Below are 9913 nucleotides of genomic sequence, written 5' to 3' on the forward strand. Positions count from 1 at the left end.
CTGTTTTTTTTAGCTGTTGTCTTCCTCTTACTAATGCCTCTTGAATTGTGGTGCAAACTAACTGCCTTTTTTCACATCTCCGTACATGTAGAAGAATAACGGCACCAACTCCTGCAGTGAGATTTCTCCCAGCAGCATCAGCGATTGATTGGTGTCCTGAATGCCTCTGCAATCATTCAGAGTGATCGCTTTCTGCTGCTCTTTTATGGGCTGATGAAGGTGTAAAAGGAGCCGAGCAACCCCACAGCAGATCGATGAGGAGGCAGAAAGGAAGCTGTCTGGAGAAAACAGCTGGACTGTGTCAACACATCACACTCCACTCTAAACCACCAACTATCACGTTTGCCTTCAAAGTGCTGTGTTCCATGAACACCCAAAATAATAATAATGATAATAATAATACACAAAATACGCATGTAACAAGTTTTATTGTGCCTCATTTATTTTTTCATTGTCCTAAAAACTTGTGTTTTTTACTGGAAAACTTCAATTACCAGATATGTCGTCATATTCCTCCTGGAATAAAAGAAAACCTTTTTCCAAAACTTGAATCATGTTTAGTGGAAGAGTAAACAAAATAGTTGTAAACCTCGCAGAACTCTGGACTTCTTCCTGTAAATCCATTTTTTAGGATTTGGAAAAATACAAAAAACTACGGATCTTGTCCTTAATCAGTAAAAGTAACGTGTATGTGTTTTTTTCCTTTTAGACACAACTGTATTGTTTTTTAGGGAACTTTAAGTTATATCTCACTTGGCTACAACTGCTAGCAGCATATTTTAATTTAAAAGAACAATACTTTAAAAATAATTCATAAAGTTCCAGCGTTTCATTATTTTTGCAAAATTCTTTTTTTGCTGTGACTTTTTTAAACAATGACATATTCTGAGTTGGAACAGAAAACAGCTTCTCCATTAATCCCTGTGACATAAAGAGTAAACTGAAATGGTTAGGAACCTTTGACACTGAATTTGTCACAGCAAAAGAGAAGCAAAAGTAAGACATTTAGAAGTGCAAACTTTCAGAAACAAATAAGAGAAAAAAATATCTTAATTTTAGCCTAAATTACACAGCAGAATCATTCAAAAGAGTAACATTCACTGTGATTGAAGGTGATTTTTTTTTTACTTATTCTTATAAATCTTTTCTTACTTATTTATAAATCAATTGTCACTTGTAGTGGTTGTTAACAGTAGTACTACAACAGTAACTATGGGCTGGTCATTCTCTGATTTTAATTGTAACTCTTTACAAAGTAGCATTTTCTGTTTTAAATTGTTGTAATTTTAGCTAAATCAATCATCTTTTATCAATTTTTGTTAGATTTTTGTATCATTAAGAAATAAATCAGAAATTTAGATAAAATAAAAGTTTCAACTTAATAAAATATAAATCAATTAAAATGTGTTATAGTCTATATATCAAATTCACGATGCATTCTATTTGATTTAATTTAGTTTACATGTATAACCATTTGATTTCATAAAGTTTTGATCTCATTTATTTTATTAATTTATTTTTTAAGTTTGTGTGCACTGAGACACTTTTAGACAGGATTTTAGACATTCTACTTTTACCTCCTGAAGAGGCGCATGCGCAGAAACCCCCTTACGTGCTTATAAATAAATCTGATTTATGGAAGGATGGAATTGCGCGGGGCTTCGTGTGCGCCTGCGCGATAGTCCCTGCTCTTTAGGGTGGAGCTTCAGTTTGACTGACAGCTGTTTTTTCACTGCGCAGCTGCTTCTTATGTAGTTGCTTCATTTAAAAATAATAATAATTTTAGGAAAAAAACTAACATTTAAAAAAAGAGATCTGATCTTTTTAGATAACTGATAGTTGGAATTTCTGTTTTTTTTTTCTTCATTCGGTCCTACCTTCCTCATCCTCTGCCTCACTAATACTCTCCATCCCCCTGCAGCTGAGATGTGAGTACAACTAAAGATATTTAACTGTTAAAAAAATATTAACAATAGCAGAAATATATGCATAGTTGCCATCTGTATCCAGGTAGACTTGGAATCTTGAGTTTGATGGTTCAGTATTTAACATTTAATTGTTGTTAAAGTGAAATTATGTTGAGGTCACTGCATTAATTTGGCTGAAACTTGTTTTGACTGAATAAAAAGCTTGAGAATGACCAGCTGATTCACCTAAGCTATTTCTCAACAGAGCTGAGAAATTATTTATTTTATTTAACATCGTTTTTTGTGTGTGTGTGTGTGTTTGTGGTTTTTTTTAGTTTGAAGCAAAGAAGAACAAACAGAATGAAGTAAAAAAAAAACTAATTGCTGGAAAATTGAAGGCTTTTGTTTAGAAAAGGGTCAAATAGTGGATTTTAATTCTTTTTTCTCTCGGGGAGGGGGAGGGTTGTTGTGTAGATGTTAAAATCCTTCAGTCAGGCTGCTGATGATGATGCTGCTGGTGCTGAAGCGATTAATCTGTCTCCATTTTGCTTCCGGAAAACAACCCTGTCCGTGAGAGCAGAAAGAGGGAACCGCTGTCTTTCCAGAGATGACAAAAAAAAAGTTATTATCTTCTTTTTTTATGTTTATGTTTACATTTTCCATACATTAGACATTTCAGACCACTCCATTCATTTTTAACTTCTATTTATTTGCCCAGAAAAATGTATTGTATTAATAGCTTTTTATGGAAAAAGTGTTTTTCCCTCAAATGTGATGAACATCAGATAATCTGAGTCCAGCTTTTCTCACCTAACCAATCGATCGATTAAGAAATCACTGTAATAGAAACAGCCTAAGAAAGTGGAGCGGGTTGTACATATCAATGTTAGCAGAATTATAATAAAAGAAATTCACAGAAAACAATTATAATACAAAGAAGAAATACAATCTAAACATTTGTTTTACTATTTGTAAACTCAAATTTTTCCTGTTTTTTAGAGTTTCTTCTGTCTAAACTGAAGTTGTCTTCAATATTTAACATTCTGAACATTGAGGTCAAAATCTTGGTTTGTAGAATAAAAATAAACTAATGAGTATGTTATGGTATTATTTCTAAAAATCACTTCTTTTTATCCAGTGAACATTAAAAAAAAAATTAGAAACCATTTCTATTGTGAATAGCAAACAAACTTTAACAGTGGTGCAGAAACAATCTATGCAAAATTAGAATATTTTGAACACTGGATTGAAATACTTTTTCATTTAGAGTCTAAAAGTTAAACGTTTGATACTTAAACATTTAGAATTAAAAATATGTGTTGTGGATTTTCAGCTTGTTGAGCTATAGATGGAAACGCTTAAATGGAAAATCAAAACAGTGACTTTCATTCTTGGAAAATGAATTTATGGTTTAGCCATAAATTCATGACTGAATTATATTCTACGTGGCGAGGGTGTGATGTTCAGATTAGGGTTGATGGTTTAAATTCAAGAACTGCTCTAGATCCATGGCAGGCAGATCCATGGTAGGCAGCCTGCAGTCTTTTTGCTTGTTGGTGTGTTTTTAACTTTGGTGACTCTGTTACAACAAAGCTGTCTGTTTTAAAAACAGCTATTTATGTTAAAGAATTGTAAAGATTTAGGGGGGTGGGAATACTGCAGTATTTTAGTAAATCAGTGTGAAAAAACTCAATTTAGCAGCATAAATTTGAAACCTGAACAAAATTATTTTATTTTCACCATTTTTTTTTCATATTTGAAATTTTCTAAACTTTAGGGTTAAATCATGTTAAATTAATTTTACTGGAAAAAATCCCAAAGTGACTAAACTTTACTGGCAGTTATGTTTACAAGAGCCTGTTTTTTTCTTGGCACAGATTCCTTCTCATTATAATAATAGAATAAAAATTTAGAGTTAGATTTAGCCAGTTTTGTAAATTCACTGATTTATTCATTAGGATGGAAATAATCTATCTGTTGTTGCCATTTTAATGACATATATCTCATTAGTGCCGCTATTGCATATCTTTTTACATTTTCAGGCAGTGTTCTTTTGGGTTTGAGTTTCAACATCTTAAAAAAAAACACTATTGAAAGTTTTTTTAAGGCGCGATGTCTTATTGAAAAATAAACCAGGATGTGTGTTGCAGCGTTGCAGTCAGAGGAACTTGTAACCCTCCGTTATTCAGTGAGGAATTCTTTTCTGATCCCTTCTGTTGTGTCTGTTTTCCTGCTGCAGGTCTACTCCAGATGCAGCAGGTGCTCCAGGAGGTCCCGGGGCCCCGGAGGGCGAGGGGGGCCCTCCGGCTGCGGCCCCTAATCTGACCAGCAACAGGCGACTTCAGCAGACACAGGCACAGGTTGATGAGGTGAGCAAACGGTGAACCTTGAACGATCAATGACGCAGAACCGCAGTCACGCTGCTTTTGGACCTCAGGTGGTGGACATCATGCGCGTGAATGTGGACAAAGTGTTGGAGAGGGACCAGAAGCTGTCGGAGCTGGACGACCGGGCGGACGCCCTGCAGGCCGGAGCTTCCCAGTTTGAGAGCAGCGCCGCCAAACTCAAGAACAAGTACTGGTGGAAAAACTGCAAGGTAGTAACCAGATGCTGCTTCTGTCCTTGACAAATAAGGTGGTTAAAAATAACAACGCCTTTTTCACTTCAATCAACTTTTAATGAAATACAAAGCAAAATAACAAAACGTTTGTTCTCCAAGGGGATGTAACAAATTGACAGGGAGAGGATTATGTGAGGATTGGTGTGTAAAATCCTCTGGGAACAATAAATACCTAGATGTTGCTGATTAGAATGATGTAAGGATGACTCGTTTGGGGCTAGCACCCAAAACTAAGCAGAAAAGTTTCAGTTTTTACATCAAACATAAAAATCAAATTCAGTTTTGTCTTTTGCTGTTTCTTAACCATAAATCGTCGTCCAGAGCAGAGCTCCACTGATTTGTAAACATACGTGTCTCTGTATAGGAAAAAAAATTCATTTGCTCTTATTGTGAACCAGACTGTTGCTAAATGTTCAAATGGAAGCGATGACCAATTTAATAGACCCACATGAAATTAAAGAAGTTCACTACAATTTGAAAACTGACACTTATTTGTAACTAACAAACATCCAAAATTGATCCAAATTGATTTCTCAGACATCACTGTATATAAATCATAGATCTAATATGGCACAGTTTAATGTACAGAAGTAGTTTAGTCCAGTGGAACAGTATAATGTGTCCTTTTTTTCATTTACAGTCATTCGTGTGCGCAGTAATGTTTTGCTGATGTCAGATCAGATGGATTTTCACAAAACCCATACCATCATTCCCTCACCACCATACCTGACAGTATTTAAAATGGTTTATGTGTTTGTTTTTTCTATATTATAACTGAATATTTACAGTTTGGTTACATGTGTGCAAAGGACTAATCTGCTTAGTTAGTTGCAGCCTATTAAAATCAATCCTGGTGTCATGTATTGAGCCGCTGAGCCATGAAGTGAAACGTCTGAAGAGCCAGCAGATTCTTGAATGGTTTATGTGCAGTTTTATAGAAGGATGAACACCAGACTGAACTTCTAGACCTTCCAGGATTAATGGTGGGGCAAGAATTTAATAACTGTTTCTGTTAAAGAAGTCCTTTTGTGAAGTAAAATGTCGGGCATGGCAGTTCGTTTGTCAAAAAAGGACTTTTTAAGGCAAAAAAGGACAGTTTTACTTTCTTCATGAATGGCGTCCCTCAGAATAAGAACTTATTCCTCAAGTCTGGTGAATTATTTTTCAAAAAATGAGTTTATGATTGATCTTAAAATCCCAAAATGTTAGTTACTGAAATTAAGACATCTACTACTTATGCAAAAATGAACTTTACCTTATTCCACACATGTGGAGACGTTTTGGCTAATTCGTGCTGTAAAAAAATCCATTACAGACATGACCTCTAACCCTCATGAGCATCATCATTATCCCCCTGGATGTGTGTGTAAATGGTAAAGTTAGCACACCATGTATTAAAAAGAAATAACAAATGAAAACGAGCAACAGTCAAACACGGTGGAAGAAGTATGATGGTGTGAGGATGTTTTGCAGATTCAAGACCTGGATAGTGCAGAAAATTCTAAAAAAGCATCTTTCCTTCATCCATGTCATGATCTCAGGCTCCAAAGCCCTTTGGTTCTGCAGCAGAACAATGGTCCACATTCAACAGCAAGCAAAAAAAAACAAGTCAGTGGTTTCACAGGGTGTTTTTTTGCCACAAAGCAAAGAAAATTCAGAAAAAGGTTGTTTTTCTTTGTGAATTTGGTCTTTTAAATATGTATTTTCTTAGTGACGTGATCCTCCTCATCTGATGTTATGATGTTGATGATCTGAATTATTTGAATAAAACAAACAAATTCAGGACTGGGGAGCCCCAGCATTGTTATGCTTTAAAATTCATTAATGTGATGGAATAGAAATGTGTCAATGAATGATTGTAAGGAAAAACAAAAACATGGCTTTCGTTTTTAGACGCTGAAGTTATCCATCCATCCATCCATCCATCCATCCATCCATACATCCATCCATCCATGCATCCATCTATCCATCCATGCATCCATCTATCCATCCATCCATCTATCCATACATCCATCCATTCACCCTTTAGTCTCAGCATCAGTCAATCCCCTTGTTTGCAGCCTGTTTCATCCAGTCAGAGGAAGCCTGGAGGACGGTTACTTTACAGGAGAGAAAGGAAGAGAGTATGATGAACCGGCATGGAGCAGAAGGGAAATCTCAATCTGGATTACCATGAGGGTCAGGGATTAAAGCGCCAGCTGTGATTTGTGACGTAATCCCTTCTTTGTGGTGTGCATATTTCTGCTTCTCCAGTTATGAGGACGTTCATTGACATCTTTCAGACCACCACAGTCTCTGTGATAGTTTTCCAAAAAAAACTAATGTTTCACTGTTCGTTTTTCAATTTATCCTGCTGCTGCATGTACTCACCGGTGTACCAAATCTGGATTAATCTGCAGTTAAAAGTGGTCCCTGTTTTATTGTTTACTAAACTCTATGGTGTGTTTTAGCAGAAAAGCATGCGTCGGTGTGTTTTAGATGTCAGCATTTGTTTGTTAATCAATGGTAATCAGGTGTTCAAATCTCTCCATGACCGCTTGTTCTTGTCCACATTTTCATTCATGCATTCATCAAAAGGTTATGAAATATAATGTGACATTTGCCCCTTTTTTAAAATGTTTTATTATGTATGGATCCTGTTTAGCAGCTGAATCGCTCAGCTGGTCAAGTGTATGGCTGGCACATGCAAAATCAGGCTTCATCCAGTTCAATTCCAAGGATGGGCCCCAAGTCTGAATCCCCCTGTGCTGGTCCCCACCCCAGATATAGAAAAAGGGTTGTGCCAGGAAGGCCATCCAGGGTTAAAATCTCTTTATTTGTTTGATTCTCTTGCAGATGATGATCATCATGGGAGTTATAGGTGTCATATTTGTCGGAATCATTTTCTGTGAGTCTAAAATATGTTATATATTATATTATTACACTGTTATATATGTTAGCTGTGTTGACAGAGCAGAACTATATATATTTAAAATTGAAGTGATTTGTTTCAAATACCTTTAAACTGTTTTTGTGATGCGTGACCACTTCGTTTAGATCAAAAAGTACCTGTAAGAAACGAATAAATTACATCGAAGCAACATTTCCTTTGGACCTTTTTTTTCTTGCAGAGGATTGACTGTGTTCTATTATTTTTTCAGTGTATTTCTTCAAATGAGCTTCACTTCAAAGATGACCGCACAGGCCGCAGGACAAGAACACACAACACAGACCCGTCTTCCCTCCAGCTCCTTGTCCTCCTTATCAGTTTTAACCTCAATCGTTCTCCTTCATGATTCCTGCAGGTTTACAGAGTTCAGCAGCTGATGAATGAGGGCACAAGGGGCTTTTCTCTTTCAGTTTGACTTTTATTTTTTTTAAATCAAAATGACTTAAATATAGTCTTAGTTAAATGGAGGCAAATTTCTGTTTCTGGAGATGTTGCAGTTTATGTTTTTGTTAATGGAGCATTATAAGTGCTATATATTTCTGTTTAATTTTAGACTCAAGATAAAGGGGAAATTGTTAAGGCAAGAATAATTTTATTCATTATGTATTGAGTTAACTTATTTTTTAGGACACTATATTTAGCTACAAGTGAAAGTGGAAATATTTTTCAAGGAAGTTTTACTTTGAAAATATATTAAAAGTACATCATTCAAAATGACAATGATTTTTGGGGGTTGAATTTGAAGAAGTAAATTACCTGGAATAGAAAGACGTGTGTAATTTTTTTTTACCATAAAAATAAGTGCAAGATGAGAAATTATTCAAAAGCCTGAATCAGAAGATGTTTGGTGAACTCATGTCTGCTCTTCTGCTGGCTGTGCAGCTCTTTGCCCTCCTGTCTTAAACTTCCTGTGTTTCTTCTGAAAAGAAGCAGAACTTTCTCAGCTGGTGTTTCTGTCCTTCATGTTTTAAACCAAACCCCTTGGTGATTTCCCTGATTTTAACGTAGGACATGTTTCTTTACTGATTTCCTTTGTGTTTGTAATGTCTTTTCTAACACATGAACCAGGACTTGGATCACTGAAGGACTTCTGCAGTGTGGATGAATTACATTTAAAACGCTGAATGGTTACACGCGACTATTTGTTCTATTACACTGAGCGACAGATGTTTTTGAATGGGGAGTATTAAATTCATGTTTGCAATCAGTTTGCAGTTTGGCTTCTTATTTGTTGTAAAAGCAAAATATTTCAGTTGCATTATAAAACCAAAATAAATGGATCATCAGATTCAGCAAAAAATATCCTTGTAATGTTTTTGCTGTGCAACAAAATGTTAAATCTCTGTTAAATTTAACGCTCAGCTTTTTATTGTGTTTGGATAAAATGTTTAGACAAAACTCTGCTCTCTAAGTGTTGTTTTCTAGGAGTGCTTTTTAAATTCTACTTTCATTTTCAATGGAAATATGTATTAAAGTGCAATTTCCTGATGTTGATCTGAGGGATGTGTCTCGGGAATTCCAAACCCTTTTGGGGGGGGGGGGGTTGTCCCTTAGATTTTATCAGTTTGAACTTTTTTTATGAAGCACCAATTCAAAATAGATAAAGGTAAAAATTCTCACATGGATTTCTCTCACAATATTGTGTTTGTAACCCATTTTCATCTGTTCCAGTGCTTTGAGACACAGACTTTGTTTTTCAATAAAAAAGGCTGCTGGGAAGGAAGAAAAAAAAAAAAATCACTGGGAGAATCTCACTCTGAATATTTAAATGTTCCAAAAAAATTATTTTCAAGTTAAGTCTTTTTTGAGGGTACAAGTTTCTCTTCAAATTGCACAAACTCCTGATAAATTATATGTTTTAACCCTTGTGCTGTCTTAGATGACCCCACCCTTACATTGACGTGTTCTTCCTACCATGACAAAGGTGGATAAAGGTGGAAAGATTTCATGTAATCCATGGACACCAGTGAAGATCACAAAACCTTGAAGAAAAAAGGTTCAGAGCACTGTTTAGTGGGTCTAGATGACCCAACTCCCAATGTTAAAGTGCCTAGGATAGCACAAGGGTTAAAACACATTTGAGATCCTAATAACCGTTCAATCCTAAGAGGGCAGATTCTCTTTCCATCGATCACATTTTAGCCTTGTAGGTCTCCAACTCCTCAGTTGTTTCAAGATTTTTTTAGAGTTTGAACTTTAAAAAAGTTTTGTGAATCGATATAAAATAAATCCCCTTATTCTTGGAGTTTAATTCTTTCTATCCATTTTATAAACATTAACCTAGAGACATTGTCTAAACACAAAGATGTTTAACTTTTTCTTTCAGAAATCATTACCGCTCAATATTTTGAAAGGAAAGTGGAGGAAAAAAAATGTTAACACATAAAAACATTTTTTTTGTAAATCATAAAGGTGTAAATTCAACAACATACTAGATATCTCCGTATAGGATTTTAG

General features: G+C 35.3%; 1 protein-coding gene across 2 annotated transcripts; it reads left to right on the forward strand.

Annotated features, from left to right (window-relative positions):
* Positions 1-1693: 1693 nt before the first annotated feature.
* On the forward strand, positions 1694-9210 carry LOC101164413 (vesicle-associated membrane protein 2-like). Of its 2 annotated transcripts, XM_020707159.2 has the most exons (6): positions 1694-1928; positions 2488-2528; positions 4147-4276; positions 4345-4503; positions 7363-7414; positions 7668-9210. In XM_020707159.2, the coding sequence occupies exons 2-6, from the start codon at positions 2515-2517 to the stop codon at positions 7682-7684; spliced, it is 372 nt and encodes a 123-aa protein (XP_020562818.1). In that variant the 5' UTR covers positions 1694-1928; positions 2488-2514; the 3' UTR covers positions 7685-9210. The 2 variants fall into 2 exon arrangements, with proteins under 2 accessions (XP_020562818.1, XP_004074099.1); XM_004074051.4 differs by lacking the exon at positions 2488-2528.
* The last annotated feature ends 703 nt before the right edge of the window (positions 9211-9913 follow it).

This window comes from Oryzias latipes, chromosome 11 (assembly GCF_002234675.1).
Source record: "Oryzias latipes chromosome 11, ASM223467v1".
Lineage (NCBI taxonomy): Eukaryota > Metazoa > Chordata > Actinopteri > Beloniformes > Adrianichthyidae > Oryzias > Oryzias latipes.